General features: G+C 50.1%; 1 protein-coding gene across 4 annotated transcripts in view; it reads right to left on the minus strand.

The window, feature by feature from the left end:
* Nucleotides 1-2,015: 2,015 nt before the first annotated feature.
* The window catches only part of ODF2 (outer dense fiber of sperm tails 2), a 34,694-nt gene continuing 12,707 nt past the window's right edge, over nucleotides 2,016-24,002 (minus strand). For all 4 annotated transcript variants that reach the window (XM_046022331.1, XM_046022330.1, XM_046022332.1 and 1 more), the window contains 14 exons: nucleotides 23,796-23,927; nucleotides 17,405-17,476; nucleotides 15,862-15,933; nucleotides 15,624-15,740; nucleotides 14,851-15,036; nucleotides 14,338-14,447; nucleotides 12,779-12,914; nucleotides 9,152-9,262; nucleotides 8,950-9,054; nucleotides 7,843-8,001; nucleotides 6,428-6,528; nucleotides 4,505-4,667; nucleotides 3,921-4,046; nucleotides 2,016-3,300 (listed from right to left, as the gene is read on the minus strand). In XM_046022331.1, the coding sequence (XP_045878287.1) occupies nucleotides 3,112-3,300; nucleotides 3,921-4,046; nucleotides 4,505-4,667; nucleotides 6,428-6,528; nucleotides 7,843-8,001; nucleotides 8,950-9,054; nucleotides 9,152-9,262; nucleotides 12,779-12,914; nucleotides 14,338-14,447; nucleotides 14,851-15,036; nucleotides 15,624-15,740; nucleotides 15,862-15,933; nucleotides 17,405-17,476; nucleotides 23,796-23,927 (1,779 nt within the window). In that variant the 3' untranslated portion in view covers nucleotides 2,016-3,111. The remainder of the gene's footprint in view (nucleotides 3,301-3,920; nucleotides 4,047-4,504; nucleotides 4,668-6,427; nucleotides 6,529-7,842; nucleotides 8,002-8,949; nucleotides 9,055-9,151; nucleotides 9,263-12,778; nucleotides 12,915-14,337; nucleotides 14,448-14,850; nucleotides 15,037-15,623; nucleotides 15,741-15,861; nucleotides 15,934-17,404; nucleotides 17,477-23,795; nucleotides 23,928-24,002) is intronic.

Consider the following 24,002-nt stretch of genomic DNA (forward strand, 5'->3'; position numbering starts at 1 on the left):
TGAGGATGTGGAGAAATTGGAATATCGCTGGCTCTAAAAGGGGGCAGCTCCTGTGGAAGACAGCCTGGCAGTTCCTCAAAAGGTTAGCGTTACCATTGACCCAGCACTACTTCTAAGTATGTATGTATATACACAAAGAAATGAAATATGCATCCACATAAAAACTCGTAGAATGTTCGTAGCAGCATTACCCATAGTTGCTAAAAAGTAGAAACACAAATGTCCATCAACTGATGAGTAAATAAAATGGAGTGTGTTCATACAATGGAGTACCATTTGGCCATAAAATGAAGTGCGGTTGCATGCTACAACATGGATGAATCGTGGAAAACATTATTCTAAGTGAAAGCACTGGTTACAGTATTATTTCATTTTTGTTAAATGTCCAGAATAACAAACATCCTTAGAGACTTTGTGATTGTTAGGGGCTGTGGGGAGGGGAAAGGGGGAGTGGCTGCTAAGGAGTATGGGCTTCCTTTGGGGTGATGAAAATGTTCTAGAACTGGATAAAGCTTATGGTTGCACAACTTTGTGAATATACTGGGAATGACTGAATTATACACTTTCAAAGGGTGGATTTTAAGGTATGTGAGTTCTATCTCAATACATCGGATAGGATTTACCATTTCTGGGAACCAGCTTTTAACTGGGACTTTTTTAACTTTGGACTTCTTTTGCCCATTTCCGTGGGATCTCAGTTCGAGGTGGAAAGGAAAACTCTCTGGAGTTTGAAATGATACAAACATTTTCATTTTTTGATTTTTTTTTTTTTTTACAAATTCTCTGGACTGTTCGTAATAAAATACAAAGAAAAAAATAGAACATTGTTGAGAGAGTCCCAGCAATAGACTCCAAAAGAGGTGTTTCTCTTTTTTCTATTTTTTTAAAAGATTTTATTTGACAGAGATCACAAGTAGGCAGAGAGGCAGGCAGAGGGGGGTGGGAGGCAGGCTCCCTTGCTGAGAAGGGAGCCCGATTTGGGGCTCAATCCCAGGACCCTGAGATCATGACCTGAGCTGAAGGCAGACGCTTAACCCACTGAGCCACCAGGCGCCCCAACAGAGGTGTTTCTCACCAGCGTTGTAAATAGCAGTGCCCTGCATGGAGGAAGTTTTCATTAGTTTGACAAAAATACAAATGATCTGTGCAGATGCGTACCACATTGGTGTACGCTTGTCAACTGTATTTTTTTTTTTTTTTTTTTTTTGGTGCGCAGCAAAGTAAACTTTATTGAGTGATAGTAAAAGCTCCCAAAGAGCGAGGGGACCCAAGAGGGTTGCCCCCAACTGTGCTTTCTTGGAAGATCTTTCATACATCGTAAGTTCTAGTCCATTTATCATTAAGGCTATGAAAACAGGCTGGGTATTGTGGCATTGATAGCTGGTGCTTGTTTTTCTTTTTTTTTTTTTTTACCCCCCCTGGTGCTTGTTTTTCAAATGATCTCCCTTGGCAAAATTAAAAGCTGGAAACTCCAAAATGTCCAAAAATTTGAGGGGGAAGGAGATTTACTGAATCTTGACGCCTGTGTGAGCCCATTGTTTTTGAGGACACAGGGGAATTCTCTAGAGTTTTGTCCTTGGGTTAGAGAGGACAAGACTGGATCACCCAGAAGGCTAATAACAGCTAAAACAGAAAGGTTAGGGTTCAGCACAGTACCCCATTCATTCACCTCTCTGAAGAATGTGTTGTTCTTTCTTTTAAATACAGGAAAATATGAAGAGCATAAAAATAGCCCATAATCTTGTCATTCAGAAACCAGCTAACGGGCGCGCCTGGCTGGCTCAGTTGGTAGAGCATGCAACTCTTGATCTGAGGGTTGTGAGTTCAAGCCCTACACTGGGTGGACAGATTACTTAAAAATAAAATCTTTAAAAAAAATTTTTTTTTAAATCTTCATTTTTAAAAAAGATTTTATTTATTTGAGAGAGAAAGAGAAAACACAAGCAAGCAGAGGGAGAGGGAGAAGCAGGCTCCCTGCTGAGCAGAAAGCCTGAGGTCGGGCCTGAGCCCAGCACCCTGGGATATGACCCCAGCTAAAGACAGACACTTAACCTTCTGAGCCACCGAGGTGCCTCCCAAAATGAGATCTTTACAAAAAGAAAACCAGACTAATATTTTTAAAATAGTAACATATACACATCCTATCTTCATCCTATCCATCCCACTGGACACTGAGCAGTGCCGTACAAACCGTCTCCTCCAGTCATCTCACAGGATGGTGATGTGAAGCAAGGACACAAGGAGGAACCGACCTGGGCCAAAATAAAATGAGAAGCCTCGTGTCCCAGGCACCAAGTACTTGTTTCCTGGCTCTCCTGCAGCATTTTCCGGGATCATTTTTAGAAAAGGGAAGGGGTGGGTAAAGGAAATCATCCAATGGAGCCTTAAATATTGATTATAAAAACTTCTTGTAAAATAACACACGTTTCCAGAATAAATGCATTCCACAGATACAAACCTGGCAAAGAGAAACAAAAATCAGTGAGACTGGGATTACACTTCGAAGAGGCCACTGGACATGGGCCCTTCAGTGTCTGTTGTGAAGTGCGTGGGGGCAAGCGGCCTCGTGGACACTTGAACCTGAGGTTTCCACCGGGCATGGGAGGGGGGCACGGGGGCAGACACCAAACCCGATGACAGAAAACAGCAAGTGAACGTGCTCACAGCCCAGGAGGGGTGGTGAGGACCTCGGGCTGATAGCTCCTGCTGGTTCAGGAAAGAGAAAACCCAAGAGAGAGATGCCTCAAAAGAGGAGGGCTGTGAAGGAACTGGAAGAAAAAGTCCAGATCATTTTCTCAGGGAAGGAAAGAGCAAAGTCATGGTGAGTTTAAAATCTGGTACCCTAAGATTAGTAGATTTAAGGCTTGTCAAGGTAATTAAAAAATTTCCATCAGGTGACTCTGTCAGAGGAGCGAAAACTAAGTCCTTCCAGCCCCCCCTCCTCTGCCCCGCTGCTTTCGGGACTTTACTGAGGCCAGTAGCTCAGACAAGATCCTGAACACGCTTCCGGCAGTGGAAGCTAGAGGAAAGCAACAGGCTTTCCGGCTATGGCTTGGCCCCTCCGCAGTTCCCATGGCATCAATCCGGGCTCCTGGCCCAAGACCGGCAGCCTTAGGCAGGAGGAGATCGGGAGCGGATGGGAGAGCTGGTCAGGTAGGTAGTGTAGGGACTGTCCCCGAACACGTTGGCATAGGATGACTTGAGGAACTGGACGTAGTTCTGCATGCTGCGATTGGTGCTCTCTGACTGCTCCAGGCGATCTTTGAGGTCCTGGAGCCGGCTCTGGTAGCGACGGTCAGCCTAGGAGGAAGAACAGGAGTACGGGCCAAGTGTGTGAAATGTCCAGAACAGAGTCTTGATCAGTGGTTGCCAGGGACTGAGGGTGCGCTGAGGGGGGACTGGGAGTGACTGCTGTTGGCTACGGGGTTTCTTTCTGAAAATATTCTAAACTTGTGGCAATAATGGCACACCTCTGTGAATATACTAAAAACCACTGATTTGTACAGTTTTGTTTTTTTAAGATTTTATTTATTTGACAGAGATCACAAGTAGGCAGAGAGGCAGGCAGAGAGAGAAGGAAGCAGGCTCCCCGCCAAGCAGAGAGCCCGATGCAAGGCTCGATCCCAGAATCCTGAGATCATGACCTGAGCCAAAGGCAGAGGCTTAACCCACTGAGCCACCCAGACACCCCGAATTGTACAGTTTAAATGAGTGACTTTTATGGTATATAAATGATATCTAACAAAGCGGTTAAGGAAAAAAAGGGATCTGCCTGGCAAATCCTGAAGGGATGGGAAAGTGATTTGAGAAAAATAAAAACATGTCATATTCATAAAAACACCTTGCCCTGCCGGACCCAGGAAGCTAAAATCTCAATCGATTCCCTTCTCTCCTACCCTCTACCCTCCAGCCCGACTCACATCATCCCGGCTCCGCCGCAGCTGGCTGAGTTCAGTTTTGGTCCTGCTCAGCTGGGTCTCAAGGTCCAGGATTTTGTTCTGGGCAGCTCGCTCCTTGGAGACTGCGTGCTCCTTGGTTTGTTCCACCTGCCCAGAAGACACGGAGGTGTGGCTGGCCTACCTGACCTGGGCAGCAACGGGCAGAGAAGGCCGGGCCACTCCCGCTCTGGTCTCACAGACGGCCCTTGCACATCGCTGTGGACGGTTCCCGGGAGCCTCGGGGCAGGAGCTAACTACGAGGACTTCTGCAGCCCACTCTACCTGCCCCTTCCCCACACTCCATGAGTCATCACCCGAGCTGTGGTAAACCCGGCTGAGTCCCATGCAGGCTTGGGAGTTTCTAGTAAGTCCCAGTTGAACTGAACAAGCCATCATGAATAAAGGCCCAAACCCTTTACAGGAAGTGCTCATTTGATCCTTACAACGGATTCACGAGGCAGGTGCCACTACTGTGTGCCCATTTTTTAGATGGGGAAATAGGCCCAGAGAGGTCAGGCAATTTGCCCAAGGTCACAGAGCTAGTTGGTAAAGGAATCGACACTGACCTGCCTCCTAGCATCTTCAATGGCGCTCTCCAACTGCCTGGCCAGGGTCCCACACTCCCGTGTTTTCTCCTCTAGCCGGAGCTGGGACTGGTGGATTGCCTCCTCCCTCTTGGCAATCACCTGTAGGAACTCGATATTCTGGGCGCTGGTCGCCTCCAGTTTCCTAGGTGAAAGCGCTTCATCAGATCCTGGTTATCCCTTCCTGTCCTGTTCCATCCCACCAGGGGGCTGCCAGTCACCCCTGGACCGGGGCTCTCATCACGCCAAGAGTCTCCAAGGAATCAGAGAAATAAACCAAAGGAAACTGCCAATCAGCAAGACGGCAGGGAGCTGAGCAGCCAAGACAGCCAGATGAAAAGTGGGAAGAGGGAAGAGTGGGCGGGCGAGCCAACTGAGCGTGCCTGTTAGCACACGTAACACGGCACCTTGTATTGAACTTAAAATTTAGAAGTTATACGATGTTTCACAGATGCAATTAATTTGTTTCTTATGCATGTGGGAGAATGGTTAGGAGAGAAGGAAGTTTCTAAAATAAGATTAAAATATATTCCTTTATAATTAAAATTTTAACCTTAAAAAGTTTATAGAGGACAAATAAAATTGCCACTTGTAAAACAGAAGAACAAAACCACGGTTGCCGTTACTCCCACTCTACGGATGAAGAAATTGAGGCACTGAGAGCTAAAGTCATTGGCCCAAGGTCAGCACAGCTGGCAGGTTTGTCACTAAATCCTATGCCCTCGGCTTCTGTTCGCGGCTGCCCCGCCCTACCACGGATGTGAGCCGCCATGCGCTGCAGTGACCATTCTGATATGCACACGTGGTCCCCACGGCACTCCCAGAATATCTTCCAGTTGCAAGCTCTGTAAGACCTGCTGGTCCAGGCTGGCATACCGGTGGCCAGCAGAGCAGAGCACAGGCGGAGCCCAGGAGACCCGCTGGCCCAGGTCCCCGCAGGCAGGCTGCAAGAGCCACCTGGGAGGTCATGACATCCCAGGGCCCCAGGCCTTCAGCTCTGAAACTAAGGCTCCAGCCCTCATTCTAGAGATGCTAAAAGCTCCGGAGGATGACGGTCAGGGGCCTCCATCACAGCTTTGCCAGATACCGGCTGTGTCACCTTGGGCGAGTCACTTCACCTCTCTCCATGCTGTTTCCTCGTATTTAAAATTGGGTAATAGTAGGGGCACCTGGCCAACTCCATCGGTAGAGTGTGCGACTCTTGATCTCAGGGTTGTGAGTTCAAGCCCCATGCTGGGCACAGAGCCTACTTAAAAAAAAGCGGAGCGGGGCGGGGGGGGGGGGAATAATAGCAACGAGTAGAAATTAATACAGTGCACTTCTCTATGCCAGATAGTGTGTTAAGGCCTTTGAGGAAGGCCTCATGGAAGACTTACAGTAATCTCATGAGCTAGATTCTTATCCCTCCCTTGATCCCTTTCTCAAGATGAGTCAACAGAGATTCAAAAGCGTTCAAGGATTTGCTCAAGATTACCAGACAGGTCAAGGGGCCAAGCTGAGACTCAAGTCCAGGACTTCTGACTCCAAAAACCATACTCTTCCCCTAACTGCCTCCAACAGTCCGCAGGTAACAGAAGAATCAGATCAGAAAGGTCTTGGGGAAGGGGGGGGATGCCCCCCAGTAGCCGCATCCTGGGTGAAGTGTGCCTTTCTGGTACATGGAGCCTGTGGGTGGTCTGAACTTGACCACTCTCTCCTGGAGCATCCCCTGGACAAGAGACCACCTTCCTCTCTCCCACAACGCTTACCACTGTAATGGAAGCAGCTTTTCCTCTGAGGTCTGCCCTGCACCTTCCAGGGCCTTGAGTCCCTCAAACACTTCTGCACACTAAGCCCAATGCAGCTAAGTGGCTGAAAGTCTCAGGTCCTAGGAAGAGGACAGAGATGGGACCAAGTGCCTCTAACCTCTCCAGTTCATCCACCTTCAGACTCAGCTGTTCATTTTCCTTCTGGGAAGACTGGTGTTTCTCTCTTGCCATCTCCAGCTTGTCCCCCTGATGTTCGATCTAAAATGACAGGAACACAGACCTGTTTGTGAAGGAACTTCCCGGGGCAGCCCTCCCTTCCCACTAGGACCTGTCATCCACACCCAGGAGAGGGGCGAGCCGCCCTCAGCAGGCATCCCAAGTCTCAACGCACAACCTGGAGGAGAGAGGAGAGGAGGGACAGGTTAGGCCCAACTCCCGTGAAGGCTTGCCCCACACGAAGAGAAGCCAGGTTTGATCCCGATGAACCACGGTGACGCTTTCTTGATCAGAAGCCACTCAGTGGGATCCGGGGCAGACATGAGAAGGCGGAAGCAGATGGCAGGTTTAACGCCCACACGACGTGCCATGGAGCTTTACCAGTTACACTGTTGGCACCGCTGATTTCATTCTCCCTTTGAACGGGGACAAGGACAGGCAAGGCAACAGGAAACCTAGCAAGTCTTTCAGGTTGGCGAGTTTGATTGGTTCTTCAGAGGGCTGCTGTAAGCCAAAGCCTCAGATACCAGGCTCGAAAGGCCCTCAGAATTCTCAGGCTCAAGAGAGGGCAGGCAACTGAAGAGGACTGAGAACGCGGGCTCGGGAAGCAGATGGAGCTGGCTGGGTTCCAAACCCTGTTCACTAAGCATCAACTCTGTGACCTCAGGAAATTATGCCCCTATGCCTTGGACTGCTTTCTGGAAAATGAGAGAAAACAGTATCTACATCTTCACGTTTCTGGGAGAATTACGTGAGACGACACCAGAGCACAGACTCTGTGCTCAAGAAATGACAGCTACTTTTATTATTACAAGGTAGCAGGTCAAGAGAGGGGAAGGGCCTTGCCCAAGGTCCTGCAAAGGAGAGGCACATAGTCTCTTAGACCATAGGCAGGATTCTAGTCACCCAGGGACAGACTGCTTCTGGGAGGAAGGGAGCCCTCTTTCGGGTCAGAACCTCCGGCAGTGGGTCTGGTAAGAGCAGTGAACCGCAGCTGAAGCAAGAGAAAGGTGGAAAAGAGCACACAGAGGGCGGGGTAGGGAGGCGGAGTCTCCCCTGGGGGCGTGGCCGAGCACAGCGACAGAGCAGAGGCAGGCGGAGACTGGGGGTGGGGGGCGGGATGCGGCAACACAGGAGAGTGACGGCTCCTATAACGACAATCACTTTGTGCAAACACAAGGCATTTGGCACACCAGACTTTTATTTCACAGCACTGATGATAGCTCACTCCTTTCAGAAAGCGGCAGCCAAGAAAAAGGAAGCGGTCCTCCCTTGGGGGGTGGGGCGTGCAGCTCATCTCGGTAAGCGGGACCCTGCTCGCGCCAGTTCGTGGGACCCTTTCTGCCAGTCCCTTACCCGGCTGCGCAGGTCTGATATGATGGCTGTGAGGTCGATGTTCTTCCTCTCATAGCCCTGCAGCTGGTCTTGGCACTCTGCCAGCTTGGCCTCTGTGATCTTAAGGATGTCGGGCAGCTGCTGCAGGTCAGCCAGCTGGGACTGGAACTGCCTACGGGCCTGGAGTGGGGGAGAGAAAAGACGCCGTTGGGAAGGGTCCCGCTGCGGATGGGGTCAGGCCGAGTCCTTTGGGATTAGAGCAGGGCCACCCTCAGTCCCCTGAAGAGGGCCCGCCCTCCCCAAAGGCCACTGAGGGTGTCCAGCTGTTCTCTGAGGGACACACTTGACCCCCAAATGGCTTTCAGAGCCTGCCACTCCTTCAGTCATTGAATAACAATGGCAATCACGAAGCAAACTCCAGGACCCAGGCCCTGTGCTAATGGCTCCCTCAAGTAATTCTTGCAAAGACCTATAAAGTGGGAGCTGTTGTCCCAATACAAGGATCAAAGGAGCGAAGTCATTTCCCTAAGGTTGCCCAGTGGGAAACGGACAGAGCCAGGATGAAGGTCCAGTCCAACTCAAAAGCCCGTAGGAAGGCAATCCCAATGCTACAGTTTGGAGGAGAAGGTCAGAACTCTGTGATTTAGTCCATCCCTGTATTAACAAGGAGGCTGAGGACCGGAAGGGGCAAGGATTTGCCCAAGGCTTTTTAACACAGGAGTGGCTGGGCCTGCACTCAGCCCTTCTCCTAGGTTAATATTAAGATAACCCCTTTATCTGGAGAATAAGGCTTCCTGGGGAAAAGCGGAGGGGATGGGAGGCACATCTTTTGGCTGACGCAGAACGAAACAGGCAACGCCTAAGACATGGCAGATCTGAGCATCTGAATCCACTTGGATGCTGTAAGCAGGAGAGATATTTTAAGGAAACCGAAGTAAGAAAAAACCAGGAGGAAAAGGAATAAAGCAGCAGAGAGAGCGAGCGAGCACCGGCACAGTAGTGGGGACGAGCCCAGCAATGAAAAAACTCGTCCACCTTGACTGCTCCAAATCAGGGAGACTCACAGGCAGCTGAGGGGGACAGACATGGGATTGGGCAGGGGAAGAGAGCAAGCGAGGGGAGCAGTACCGCTTCGATCTCTTTGTTCATCTCATCTTTAAGGATCTTGTTCTCTTTGTCACAGCGTTCCAGCTGGGCAGCCACTTCATCAGCCTCCAACCTGGTCTTCATCACCTGGGGGCCAGCAAAGCATTGCTCCCAGTTTCTGCGAGACACACCTTTACAGCCCAACCCTTCCTGGGAGAGGTTAACGTCCTGGGCAGCCACGTACCTGACTCTTATAGTTGTCGATCATCCCTTCATAGTTCTTAACCGATACCTTCAGCTGCTGCACCTCGATGTGCGCCTGGTTGAGCTTGTCCTCCATCGGGGCGAAGCTAGCCTGGAAGGGGCGGCTACTGAGTCAGCCACAGGAAGGTCCCCAGAGCGGGCGGCCATCCCACCCTCACCCCTCACTCCGAGGGGCCAGTCAAGGGAAGCTGCGTCTACTCAAACCCACACCAGCAGTTTTCCTCCGACAGGTGCCTGGACAACCTCAGAACTGACCCGGGAACGATGAACGGAGGGCCACCAACCTCCCCCACGAGTGAACATGCACCTGTAACTTCTGACCCCCCAGAACTTAATACTAACAGCCCACTGTTGACCAGAGCCTTACCAATAACACATATAGTCGATTAACACATATTTTGTGTGCTATATGGGTCACATACTGTACTCTTGGAATAACGTAACCTAAAGGGACGCTTGCATGGCTCAGTCGGTTAAGTGTCCGCCTTCGGCTCAGGTCATGATCTCGGAGTCCCGGGATCGAGCCCTGCACCTAGTTCCCTGCTCGGCAGGGAGCCCGCTTCTCCCTCTCCCTACACCTGCTGTTCCCCCTGCCTGTCCTCTCCCTGTGTCAAATAAATAAAATCTTTAAAACAAACAAAAAGGTAAAGCAAAGAAAATGTTAGGCAAATCATAAGAAAAAATACATTTACAGTATTAAACTGTATTTATAAAAAAAAATCCACATGTAAGTGGACTCACACTGTTCAAAGCCGGGCATCAAGGGTCAGCTGTAGATGCAAATAAGCAACTCCTATGTTTTCTTGTCCTTACTACAAAAACAATATAGGACTATGAAAGAAAATGGAGGTTGGGGGGGCACCTGGGCGGCTCAAGTCTGTTAAGCTTCTGACTCTTGGTTTTGGCTTAGGTCATGCTCTCGCGGTTGTGGGATGGAGCCCTAAGCCAGGCTCCCTGCTCAGTGGGGAATCTGCTTGGGATTCTCTCTCTCCCTCTCCTTCTGCCTCTCCCCCTGCTCGTGTTCTCTCTAAAATAAATAAATAAATCTTAAAAAAAAAAAAGAACACAATGGAGGTAAGACCAATGATGCCTGATGCCTTGCCTTATGGCTGCCCTAGCTGAGCAGATACTTTATTATTGTTTTTTTTTTTTTTCAACAAAAATGGGATTGTATTTACTGCTTTGCAAGTAACAGTTCCCTTCCCTACTTCTCAAGTCGACAAATGTCCTCCTACAACCTCAATGTTCACCTACGTAGACGGGAGGAAAGAAATCACGGCATGTCAATACAATAAAACAATGTGCAGTCATTTGAAAGAGATAAAGCTAAAAAATAAAACAAAACAGATAAAGATAGCCATGATGTATGGGTGAGTGAGAAAAGTAAGTTGCAGAATGATGGGTGTGTACGTGTTTCAATATCTATATTCATATTAGGGGGAAAACCCTGGGCAGATACGTATCTGGAGTCCCCAAAGAGCACCAATTCTGTGTCACAGTTCTGTGATGTTTTCCACTGTTCCTGGAGAACACGATCTAAGACAGCGCACGTCTAGAGACAGCACTCTGAACAGCCACGGTGTGTTATGTACCACAGACACACATGCTGTAACGAACCCCCCAGCCACTTGTTAGGCGTTGAGGCTGCCTTTCCTATCTCGGCAACCTCACTACAGCAGCGGAGCGGCCGCCCCTCCCACCAGAATGGCTCCAGTGAGAAGGACTGACAATACCCCCAGGAGACGGAGGAGAGGCGGAGCAACTGTTACCTCTAGCATACCCTGGGTGGGAGTGTAACTTTCTATACCTGCCTTATTCTACGGCAACATCTACCAAAGCTGAGCTTAGGCTCACTGTCTGATGACCTGCAATTCTAACTCAAGGTATTTAACTTGCGAAAATACCCCAAATAGGTATGACCAAAGATGTACGAAGATACTGTACAAGTCAAATGTCCATTGACAGGAGGGATAAATGTAGCGTGCTGGGGTCCTATAGCGCCAGGCTGAACAGCACGGACTCTGAGACCTGCCGCACAGCACAGATTGTTTACAGACAGAAGGCTGAATGAAAGCCAGGCACGGAATTCGAAAACAGGTAAGAAATTCTGTGCGGACTGAAGTCAGGAGGACAGTCACCTTTGCACACGTATTTGTAAGCGGTGAGGTCAGGCGATACTAGTAAGGTTTGGATCAGGGTGGGTGATGGACAAAATGTGTCCACTTCATGAAAATTCTAGAATGTTGTACCTCTCCCTATGTCATACTTAACAAATCTGTAAAAAGGAATAAACCTAGGGGCGCCTGGCTGACTCTGTCAATAGAGCATGAGACTCTTGATCTCGGAGTAGTGAGTTCAACTCCCATGCTGGGTGTAGAAATTGCTTAAAAATAATTTTTTTTTTAAAGATCTTATTTATGGGGCACCTGCGTGGCTCAGTGGGTTAAAGCCTCTGCCTTCAGCTCAGGTCATGATCCCAGGGTCCTGGGATTGAGCCCCACATCGGGCTCTCTGCTCAGCGGGGAGCTTGCTTCCCCCTCCCTCTCTGCCTGCCTCTCTTCCTACTCGTGATCTCTGTCTGTCAAATAAATAAAATCTCAAAAAAAAAAAAAAAAAAGATCTTATTTATTTGACACAGAGAGAGAGAGAGAGAGAACATAAGCAGGGAGCGCGACAGGCTCTGCTGAGCGGGAAGCCCGATGCAGGACTCAATCCCAGGACCCTCGGATCATGACCGGAGCCCGAAGGCAGATGCTTAACCAGCTGATCCACCGGGGCGCCCCCTTAAAAATAAAATCTTTTAAAAAATAAACAAATAAACCTAGACTGGACTGTCCAGATCCGTTAAAAAGACCCAGCCTGGCTCTGAAACATGAAAGGCTGTAGAGCAAGTGGTCTAGAGCAGGAGCTCCAGAACGAGACTGGGCTCCAGATCTTAATGCCAACACTTCCCGGGCACAATCCTGGCAATAAACGTGACCCATCTCTAAGTCTGTTTCCTTATTCTATAAAGTAGAGGCTCACTATCGGGAGGTTGCGAGGTTAGAGAGAATGGATGCACGGCAAGGGGACGGCAGCCCCCGAGCAGTCACTGTCCACCTCCAGTCGGCTGTGTTGCACACACACGGGCCAGGTGTCCATGTTAAGCATTTCACACACATTACTGCGTTCTCATCAGAGCCTCCTTTCCTCCCCACTAAGAAACCACAGTGACAGACAATAAACTATCTACCCAGGGCCAGCCGCTAGTGAAAGGTGGTCAGAACTTGATCCAGGCCTTTATTTATTTATTTATTTTAAAGATTTTATTTATTTACTTGAGAGGGAGAGGGAGCAGCAGACTCCCCACGGAGCAGAGAGTCCGACATGGGGCTCGATCTCAGGACCCCAAGATCATGACCTGAGCTGAAGGCAGATGCCTAAACGGCTGAGCCATCCAGGCACCCCAAATCCAGGCCTTTCTGACTCCAGCACAAACCCTCCTACTCGTGTCGCTGCCCCAGGCCCTCCGAAGACCCCTGAGTCATTTCTGGGAGTCCATCCGGAGTGCCCCATCAGGAACCCCACTGCCTTCCACCCGTGGTCTGGACCCGCTCTCACTACAGACCTTCAGCCTCTCGTTCTCTAGCTTGAACGCGGAGTACTCGGCCGTCTGCCGGTGCAGTCTCTCCACCAGGCTGTCCCGATCTTCCCGCATCTTCTCCTCTAACGTTTGTTGTTGGTTTACGAGATCTGTCACGCGGCTGGTAGGTCGCAGAGAGCAAGCAAAGAGAAGTGTTACGTGGGTTCTGAGAAGCCCGGGGCTTTGTGTGGAGTGGGGCCGAGTGTTCCTCCCCGGTGCCACCTCGTGGTGCCCTGTCCGTTCCTGACTGTTCACTCCGCTGCCGGCTCCGGCCTGGGACTGCCGCTGTGGCGGTCCCACATACCAGACCCCGTCTTTCAGCCTTTACGTCTGTCTCGCATACCACCCTGTCCAGAAGCCTTCTGTGTTCTGATCCTTCCATGAGGCCAAGACACCATGTGAAGACAAGAACCAGAGATGCGTCCCTTCCCAGCTCTCCACGGACCCCCTTGGATCTCTCAGCCCAGCAGGTCTTTAAGTTAGGACAGAACTCCCAGGCTGGGTGGTCAGGGTCGCCCCCCAACATTTCTCTCCCTTGTTCACGCGTGTGAACGTTCCCCTCGCACAGACGGGAAGGGAAAGTAGCCATGTGCCCACGAGCCCTCACTCCCTTCCCCTCCCCCCAGTCACTCAGCAGGGCTGTGATCTGGCAGCAGAGAGAGACCGTGGCCCCCAGGAGCATTTGGGCTTGCAGATGCTTATCGTGACCACAGGCCCCACACAGAACCTTGACACGGTGTGTGCTCTCAGGAATGATCAGTCACGGTTCATTCAGCAAATACGTGCTAAGCACAGAGCAGGCCCGAGCACACAGGTCACGTTCGAGCTGGCAAACTCCTCCTCATCCTTAGAAACCCAGCGCAGACTTCCCTCCTCAGAGCACCTCTTCCCCAATCCCTCCCCTCCGTACCATGGATCCTTCGACCTTCATTATCTGTCTTCTCCTACCGGACAGAGAACCCTAGGAGGGTGGCAGCTGACCGAGGGCCCGACACAAAGAGCAGGTTCTCAGAATGTTTGCTAAACTGAGTTGCATCCAGCAAAAGACACTTCAGTGAGCTCCCCCCGTGACTGTCCCACAGCCCGGGTGGCCGGGTTTCTGTGGCCTGGTGTTCTCGATCAGAGCACAGGGTTCACTCCGTGAGGGCAGGGAATGCGTTAGTCTTATCTCTGTGGTGACCCCCAAGGCTGGCACACAGCCTGGTACAGAGCAGATGCTCTAGAAATACTTTTCAAGTGGATGAACACATGACTGTAGGGGACACTGAGAATGAATGGTCCCTGGCCCCCAGTGGTGAGAAGGGTGTGAGTTCAGTCCCCTACAACTGGAGGCCACCTTTGCCCCCTCCTCTGTCCTACCGACTGCTGTCACTGGGCAGACGACAGAGAGAATGCAGGGGCATTTCCATCGGCTCCCAGCCCTTTGTGAGTGCAGAGGCCAAGGCCCCTGAGGGTGCCGGGCCCCTGCCTCAGCTGCCGGGCCCCTTTCCCCCGTGCACCCGCTTCCCTCCATCACCCTGTGAGCCCTCGCCTAACACACGTACTCATTCAGGACGATAATTTCCAGCTCGAGGTCTCCCTTGTCTTTCACAACCTGATTGTAGCGGCTCCTCCATGATTCCAGAGTGGATAAAGCTTCAGCGACATAAAGATCCTGGGAACAGGGGACAACAGGGCCCATCAGCCCTGTGACAGCGCTGAGGCCAAGGGACCCGGGTGCCCAGCTCACCCGGATGACTCCTCACCCCTGCAGCCCCTTTCCAGAGAACACCAAGGGTGACCAAACCCAGCAGAAGCTTCTAGATTTCCAGAAATCAGATGCACTCTGCTTCCAAAGCCTTCCTTAACTGTCATTCCCGTGCATGATACTGACAAGGCTCAACTGTCCCCTCCAGTGTCTCCGGCCAGCCGCCCACCGAGCTTCAATCCTTTTGCCTGTTTACTCCCCTACTGCCTCCCCTTCCCCAGCCAGTCCCCCTTCCCACCATCACCCTCTGATCATAGCCGGCACCCCCCCACTTCCAGCCCCGGCCGCCCTGAGGGAAGGCCCCGCCCACCTTGTCGGCAAGTTGCACGTGCAGCTGCTCAGCGTACTCCTCGCTCTTCTCTGCTCGCTCCTTCTGGGCTCGGATGGCCTTCTTTAAGGTTTCTTTGTCTCGGTCTCCCTTTTGCTTTAATTCCTTCAGCTGCTCCATGATGGCCTCCACTTCTGCCTTGTGCTGGTTCCCACTGCGCTCCAGGTTCTGGGAGCGCAGGGCCAGAAGCGGGTGCGGGGTGGAGAGAGACAAGAGTGAAGGGGAGAGTGGGGAAGGGGGACCAGCGAAAAGCAGCGGTGAGGAAGAGGGAGAGAGAAAATATGGGTCACCAACTGTGTGGGGGCTTAGTGCTCTCAAAAGGCAGGCCTGGGACGGGGGTCATTCCCAGCGCCCCGTGGCATCTCTCCAGATCGCTGAACCCATCGGGGCTGAATGTTAGGACAGAACTCTATTCTGGAATTCTTCGTCAACTCCCAGCTCTGTGGTCAGAAGTCTCTCTCAGCAGAGCCGTGACTTCAGAGGGTCCCTGGCTCACGAAGGTGAGCAGCATTTGAGACCATTCTCAAGTGGTCGGCTCTGGGTCAAAGCACCCAACCTGGTCACTGCAGGGAAGGGCACCCAGGGGCCTCTAGGGTCCACTGCCCTTGCCCCTGTCCCAGAGTCTCTCCACAGAGCGAGTGCACTGGCAGTCAATGCCCCAAACTGTCGGAGCGAAGCCTTCCTGAGTGTGGCCCACCGCCCTGGGACTGCCACGACCCAGCCCCTCCGTCCCCACCTGCCGGGCGGGCAGGTACCTTGATCTGCATGCACAGGCGACTGTTCTCTGCCTCCTTGCACCGGAGCTGGGCCTGCAAATGCCCACGCATGGACTCCATGGATTTCGAAAGCTCCGATGCGGTCTTTGCTTGAGCCTTTGGAGAGATGGAGAAAGCGACAGAGCCAGCATTTGAACCCACATCTCTGGCTCTAGAGCACACTCTGCACAGCAAGCTCTAGCCGCCCGTGAGGAGGAGCAACCATGCAGGGTGGTACCTTCTCGCATTGTATTTCCTGGAGTAGCTCTTCTACCTCCTTGTCTTTGTCTTGCAGGAGTAACAGCAGGCGCTAGAGAGAACATACAGGGCTCTGAGCTCCCGGGGAAGGGCAAGCAAGCCGGGCCCAGTGGGGGGGACAGCCACTCCTGTGAGTGCTCGGCCCCCAGGGCCCAAAGTCCCGAATACACCAGCCACGTCACAGAGATCTTGGCAGGAAGCACCCACTATCTGTATTAAATATTTAAGACAGCAGACATGTTACTGATCTTGCAATTTAAAGTAATGTGAGGGGTGCGTGGGTGGCTCAGTCGGTTAAGCGTCCAACTCTTGATTTCAGCTCAGGTCTTTAATTTCAGGGTCATGAGTTCAAGCCCCGTGTTGGGCTCCACGCCGTGGAGCCTACTTAAATAATAATATTAATAAAATTAAAAAATAAATAGGGGCACCGGGGCGACTCAGTCAGTTAAGTGGTCTGACTCTTGCTTTCAGCTTCAAGTCCTGACCTCGGGGTTCTGAAACTGAGCCCCACAGCAGGCTCTGTGCTCAGTGCAGCTTCAAGATTCTCTCCCTCTGCACCCTCCCCCAGCTCACGCATGCGCTCTCGCTCTCTCAGATAAATAAATGTTAAAAATAAATAAGTAGAATAATGTTAGCTGGGGAAAACAATGAAAAACAAAACAGAAATGCTAAAGAATCCTCGTAATACCCCAGCCAAAGAGAACCACTGTTAAAATATATTAAAAAGTCTCATATGCATTATTCCATAACCTACATTTACCATAATGTGATTAAATCTTCTACTTCTTTTGAAACAGCAGCTTAAAGTTTCAATTTACTAGCTTATCATAATTTGACTCCCAGCCTCTCATGCTGGGGATACAAATTTGGGCATTATCTCCTTCGCTGCCAAATCTCCCACTGTGCTGCTGGGAGGAGCCCGAAGGGCCGAGGGCCACACATGGGACACATGGCCTCCATCCTCCTCCTCTCTTGGAGACTCACATGGCCATGAATACCTCAATTGCTCCAAAAGGTTTTGGAGTTAATCCAGTGAATCTTTTTTGTACAGGTCGGCCTGTTTCCCAATTTATCTGGTCTTCCATCACTCCCTGCGTTTGTTTCCGGCACCCATTAACAAGGCGAGGAACTTAGGGTTCCACGGACCGGACTCTGGAGTGTGCTGCCTTGGGAGAGATTCCTAGAATCGCAATTGTTGAGTCAAAAAGTCTGAACGTTTTGATGGCTTTTAATCCATAACACAAAGAAGGCAATTCAAGGACCAGACGCTGATGGTTCATCAATGCAGCAGCAGCGGCAGCGTGCCTCATGTCGTGCTCAGCATGGTGGTTCAAGCTCCCAAGGGATCAGCTAGACAAACCCAGTGGAGCAGGCGGGATAGGAACATCAGCCCATCTTACAGATCATGAAACTAAGACCCAAAGAAATGTCAGAACAAGGCTCCAGCGCTGCTGGCTCCTGGCCTGCCCCTCTGCGCACTGTCTCCTATAAGCCACTAGGGCCGGCAGGGGGCGCTGTGTTACCGCTTTCTCAGAGTCCGCCTCCGCCAGCCGTTTGAGTAGTGCTCCTTGTTGCTCCATCAGCTTTTCCGAATCCTTCAAGGGGAAGACACGGAGAGCCAAGAGGTTAAGCAACGAAGCCAGATGTCTGGGTTCTTTACCTTTTCTAAAATATAGGGGTCATAAATAAATTGCAATCTCGTAATATTCAGTGAACCAGTAAGGCTAAAGTCCCCTTGTCCACCTCTGAACCCCACTCCCCTGCTACTTGTTTGATGAATGTCCTGCCCATCCTTTCTCTGTGCATTCGTATATACAGCTACACCTGAGAAACAGTATCTTTCGGGGGTGGGGGGAAAGGATCTATGGGTGATTTTACCAAAATGATAACATATTGTAATTTTTTAACATGTTGTATTTTTGAGTTGCCACTTGATTTTTAAAAAAAATTTTTTTAAAGATTTTATTTATTTGTGTGAGAGAGAGCATAAGCGGGGTGAAGGGCAGAGGGAGAAGCAGACTGCCCACTGAGCGGGGAGCCTGACGTGGGGGTGGATCCTGGGACTGGGACCTGGGCTAAAGATAGATGTTCAACCAACTGAGCCACCCAGGTGCCCTGACTACTTGATTATTTTAAAAACAGCTTTATTGAGAGGCAACTGGCTGGTTCAGTGGGTAGAGTGAATGACTCTTAAGATTAAAAATTTTTTTAAATCGTTTTTTTTTTTTAAAGAGTTCATTCATTTAGTTTTCAGAGAGAGAGGGAGGGAGAGAGAACACAAGCAGGAGGACTCAATCACAGGGTCCTGGGATCATGACCTGAGCCAAAGGCAGATGCTTAACCGACTGATCCACCCAGGCGTCTCAAAATTTAAAAAATCTTAAAAAACAAAACAAAAAACCAAACAGGGTTGTCTGGGTGGCTCAGTCGGTTAAATATCTGCCTTTAGCTCAGGTCATGAATCTAGGGTCCTAGGGTCCTGGGATCGAGTCCCACATTGGGCTTCTTGCTCAGCAGGGAGCCTGCTTCTCCTTCTGCCTGCTGCTCCCCCTGCTTGTTCTCTCTCTCTGACAAATAAGTAAAACCTTAAAAAAAAAACCCAAACAACTTTATTGAGATGAAAATTCAGATACCATACAAGTCACCCATTTAAAATGCATAACTTGTGGGGCGCCTGGGTGGCTCAATGGGTTAAGCTTCTGCCTTCAGCTCAGGTCATGATCTCAGGGTCCTGGGATCGAGCCCCGCATCGGGCTCTCTGCTCAGCAGGGAGCCTGCTTCCCCCTCTCTCTGCCTGCCTCACTGCCTACTTGTGATCTCTATCAAATAAATAAATAAAATCTTTCCAAAAAAAAAAGCATAACTTGGGGCACCTGGGTGATTTGCTTGGTTAGGTGCCTGCCTCTGGCTCGGATAATGATCCCAGGGTTCTGGGATCAAGCCCATGTCCGGCTCCCTGCTCGGTGGGGATCCTGCTTCTCCATCTCCCACTCCCCCTGCTCACGCATGCACTCCCTATCAAATAAATAAAATCCTTTAAAAATTAGAAAAATAAAATGCACAATTCAATGGTTTTTGGCATACTGCATTATTAATTTAATTGTGGTTAGAGATTCATAACATAAACCTTGCTGGGGGCGCCTGGGTGGCTCAGTTAGCTAAGTGTCTGCCTTCATGAAGCTAAGGTCAGGATCCCAGGGTCATGGGATTGAGCCTTGCATCAGGCACCCTGCTCAGCGGGGAGTCTGCCTCTTGCTCTGTCCTTCCCCGCCCCTAAACTTGTGCTGGCAAGTTCTTTCTCTGCCAAATAATAAAATCTTAAAACAAAACAAAACGTAAACCTTGCCATTTTAACCATTTTTAAGTGTAAGATTCAGTGGCATAGGGTACATTCAAAATGTTGGGCAACCATCAACTACTCGCTAGTTCCAGAACATTTTCATCATCCCAAAGGAAAGCCTATACCTATTAAAGCAATCTCTGTGTCCCCCTCCCCCAGCGCCCAGCGGCCACTAACCTGCCTTCTCTCTAGCATGCCACTGCATTTTTAAAAAATACTTTATTTATTTATTTGACACAAAGAGATCACAAGTGGGCAGAAAGCCAGGAAGAAAGAGACAGAGAGGAGGAAGCAGGCTCCCTGCTGAGCAGAGCCTGAAGCGAGACCCCGAGATCATGACCTGAGCCGAAGGCAGAGGCTTAACCCACTGAGCCACCCAGGCGCCCCATGCATTTTTTTTTTTTTTAAGATTTTATTTATTTACTTGAGTAAGCGAGAGAGCATGAGAGGGGAGAGGCTCAGAGGGAGAAGCGGGGACTCGATCCTGAGACTCCAGAATCCTGACCTGAGCAGAAGGCAGCAGCCTAACAAACTGAGCCAACCAGGTGTCCCCTGAATTTTTTTTTTAAGATTTTATTCATTTATTTGTCAGAGAGAGTGAGCACAGGCAGACAGAGTGGCAGGCAGAGGCAGAGGGAGAAGCAGGCTCCCTGCTGAGCAAGGAGCCCGATGTGGGACTCGATCCCAGGACCCTGGGATCATGACCTGAGCCAAAGGCAGCCACTTAACCAACTGAGCCACCCAGGCGCCCCCTGCCACTGCATTTTTAACCTGTCCCACGCATGGCCTCTGGGCGATATAGCTGTTCACCAGCGGGTTGTACAACTGCAAACAGTGTAGTAATGGACTGGGCTGGGCTGGGCACGTACATGTCTCTGGGGCTGACACAAAGAGGAGGAATGCCCGAGCCAGGCTTGTGAGCTGAAATGACCTACAAAATGCCTGCACGGATTTGCATGGCCACAGGCAGGATGGGGGCCCTGGGCGGCAGGCCAGTCTTTGCCAGCAAGACTCCTGCTGTTCTAGCTTGCATTTTTCTCTTCTTTTTCTGAAAGATTTTATTTATTTATTTGACACAGAGAGAGAGATCACAAGTAGGCAGAGAGGCAGGCAGAAGGAGAGGGGGAAGCAGACTCCCCGCCGAGCAGAGAGCCTGATGGAGGGCTCGATCCCAAGACCCTGAGATCATGACCTGAGCCAAAGGCAGAGGCTTAACCCACCGAGCCACCCAGGCGCGCCTAGCTTGCATTTTTCTAATTACTCATGTGTTTATCAGCCATTGAGTTCCCTCTTCCCCCAAATGCTGCTCCCCCTTGCCCATCTTCCCAACAGGCTGTGTGCCTGTGAACCTTCTGTATTCTTCCCTAGAGAGGGGCTTGCTTTCCCTTGTCCTCTCAGGCTCAAAGGTTCCCTGCACAAGCCAGAACAGGACTGGGAGCGGAGGGAAGCCAGCATCGTGGTTTCTCCAGCAACAGGGAGGCAAACACAGGACGAAAGCTTAGGCCAGACGCTGCTCTCACTGTCCTTCATGCCGTTGTCTTCTAATCTAAGCTTCCAGGGGGACACCACACAAACTAACAGTCTCACCAAGTCCCCCATTCTAAGGAGCCATGTACTACCACCACGCCCAATTTACAGAAGAAGAGACTGAGGGGAGCTGTGCGAGATCACACAGCTGGAAGTGGCAGAACTGGGCCTAAGCCAATGGACTCCACTAAGTGTCCTTAGCAAGCACCAAGGTGGGGGGGGGGGGGTCCCTGTCCCACATGGCACACGGGCAGGACGAGATAAGACCCTGAACTGAACACGCAGCACCTACTGTGGGTGGGAGTCCAAACTGGCTGACCCTTCATCTCCAAAAGGAGATTCTGGAATTCCAGGATGGGAGAAGCTAAGGGGTCAAAAGAGAAAAAACTGCGTAGGAAGAGGTTTTCTGGGGGCCACAGTCCCAGGACCATCAGCAGCGGCACTGACCACCTACCATTTACCAAGCACGGGCTGGGTGCCGAGCAGTATGCTCCGCCCTCAACCTGGTCCTCACGTGACGCCACCCGGAAGATGATAGCATTCCCGTTTTACAGGTGGGAAAGCTGAGACCCAGGGAGGTTAAAACTTGCCCATCCAAGAACACTGAGCCAGACATTAAACAGGTATTAATGATTTTAAGAGCATAATTTAGCTGTAACTAATAAAACTGAGAAGAGTATATTCTAGAAACTCTTAGATATACCAGGATAGTATACGCGAATGCCCAAAATAACACTGCTTATAATAGCAAACTGAAAATAATGTCTCCATCAACAAAAGAAAGGATAAATTGTGGTAGTCACAAAATGGAACACAGCAGTGAAAATTAACTACCTTAGGCCTCAGGGATAAAACTGGATGGATCTCAAACATATTGAGGGGGGCGCCTGGGTATCCCTGTCAGTTAAGTGTTGACTCCTGGTTTTGGCTCAGATGACGATCTCAGCGTCCTGAGATCAAGCTCTGCCCAGCGCTCTGCTCAGTGGGGAGTCTGCTTGAGAGTCTCTCTCTGCCCCTCCCCCTGCTCTCTCTCTCAAATAAATAAATAAGTCTTTAAAAAATATATATGGAGTGAAAAAAAGAAAACTCAGAAGACGGCACAGGGAACAACAGTATTTTCGTAAAGTTTGAAAACACATTAAACAATACCGTATATCACTTAGGGACATACACATAAATGATAAAGATGATCAGACTGAAGATAAAGGATCCCTCTGATAAGCTTATCACCAAAGGAGACACAGCAGGGATTAAAATAACTACATGGATAAGATTTTGTTTAGACAGCTGGCCGGTGAGCAGGCCACTTTGTATTACTTTTTTTTTTTTTAAGAATTTATTTATTGGGGCACCTGGATGGCTCAGTTCTTAAACAGCTGGCTTGGGCTCAGGTCATGATCCGAGTCCTGGGATTGAGCCCCACATTGGGCTCCCTGCTCAATGGGAAGCCTGCTTCTTCCTCTCTGACCCCCTGGCTGTGTATTCCCTCTCTCACTGGGTTTCTCTCTGTCAAATAAGTAAAATCTTTAAAAAAAAAAAAAAAAAGAGAGGGGCGTCTGGGTGGCTCAGTGGGTTAAAGCCTCTGCCTTCAGCTCAGGTCATGATCTCAGGGTCCTGGGATGGAGTCCCTCGTTGGGCTCTCTGCTCAGCAGGGAGCCTGCTTCTCCCTCTCTCTCTCTGTCTACTTTCGATCTCTGTCAGTCAAATAAATAAATAATTTAAAAAAAAAATGAAAATTTTAAAAATTTAAAAAAAAAGAAAGAAAAAGAAAAATTATTTGTCAGAGAGAGAGCACAAGCAGGGAGAGAGACAGGACCAGGGAGAAGCAAGCTCCCTATTGAGCTTGGAACCGGATGTGGGCATCGATCCCAGCAGGCTGGGATCATGACCTGAGCCAAAGGAAGACGCTTAACCGACTGAGCCACCCTGGTGCCCCTGTATTACTTATTTCAACACTAATTTTTGGGGGGGTGCCTGACTAGCTCCATCAGTGAAGTGAGCGACTCTTGATCATGGGGAGTTTGATCTCCAGGTTGGGTGTGGTGCCCACTTAAAAAAAAATAGGGGCGCCTGGGTGGCTCAGTCAGCTGAATGTCTGCCTTCAGCTCAGTCATGATCTCAGGGTCATGGGATGGAGTCCCGCATCAGGCTCCCTGCTCAGCGGGAAACCTGCTTCTCTCTCTCATTCTCCACCACCATCCCACCAGCCACATTCTCTTAAATTAAAAAAAAAACAAAAAACAAAAAACAAAAACTTAAAAAAATAATCAAAATATTAAACTGATAAGAATAAATACATAAACTGATACTACACTTGAGCGTAGCCAAAAAGCAGAGAAGCAATCAAATAAAAATATTAAATACTAGGGGCGCCTGGGTGGCTCAGTGGGTTAAAGCCTCTGCCTTCGGTTCGGGTCATGATCCCAGGGTCCTGGGATGGAGCCCCACGTCGGGCTCTCTGCTCAGCAGGGAGCCTGATTCCCCTCTCTCTCTCTGCCTGCCTCTCTGCCTATTTGTGATCTCTCTCTCTGTGTCAAATAAATAAATTTTTAAAAAATGTATTAAATACTAATTTTTAAAAATCCAAACAAGAAGTTGGCAATGCTAAAAAACAACAACAACAAAAACACAAAAAAAGAACACCACACTACAGTCTCTCTTTGGTTTGAACCCAACAGGGCGACTGCTATTTATACCATCGGTCTTTCCAGAATCATTTGCTAATACAGAGTTATCATTAGGAACTCACATCTTTTAAGAAACAAAATGCTTCCGTCTGTCACCCCTCGAGCCATCCTCTGTTGAAGCAAGGACCAAGCCCCTCCCTGCCACCGCCCTTCCGGCGCCCCCAGTTCCAGCTTTGACAGCTAAGGCAGCGCCCTCTGCCAGGTGCCCCCCACTTCACGGGAAGACCTGTCACATTTTCCCACAGCCTCTCAGGGGAGGCATGGAGAGTACCTTCTTGTCACAGGGGAGGAACTGAGGCTCAGAGCAGACAGGCCTGCCATGCCTCTGGGGCACTGGGACGGTCAAGGCCAGGAGCTCACCTCTTTGCAGTGCTGTTCCCTCAGCAGGTCTCGGAGGGTGCGGTTGGTCTCTTCAAATGTGCTCAGCTTCTGCAGGAGAAGTTCCTTCTGCCTCGTTAGGGTGTTGATGTCCGTGCAGGTCATTTGTTTCTCCTGGAAGACAGCAGGAAGACCTTACAAGGTACAGAGGGAGAAGGGAGGAGGAGGTGGAGGACGGCCCCTCTTAAG

The sequence above is a fragment of the Meles meles genome, chromosome 11 (assembly GCF_922984935.1).
Source record: "Meles meles chromosome 11, mMelMel3.1 paternal haplotype, whole genome shotgun sequence".
In the NCBI taxonomy this organism is placed as follows: Eukaryota; Metazoa; Chordata; class Mammalia; order Carnivora; family Mustelidae; genus Meles; species Meles meles.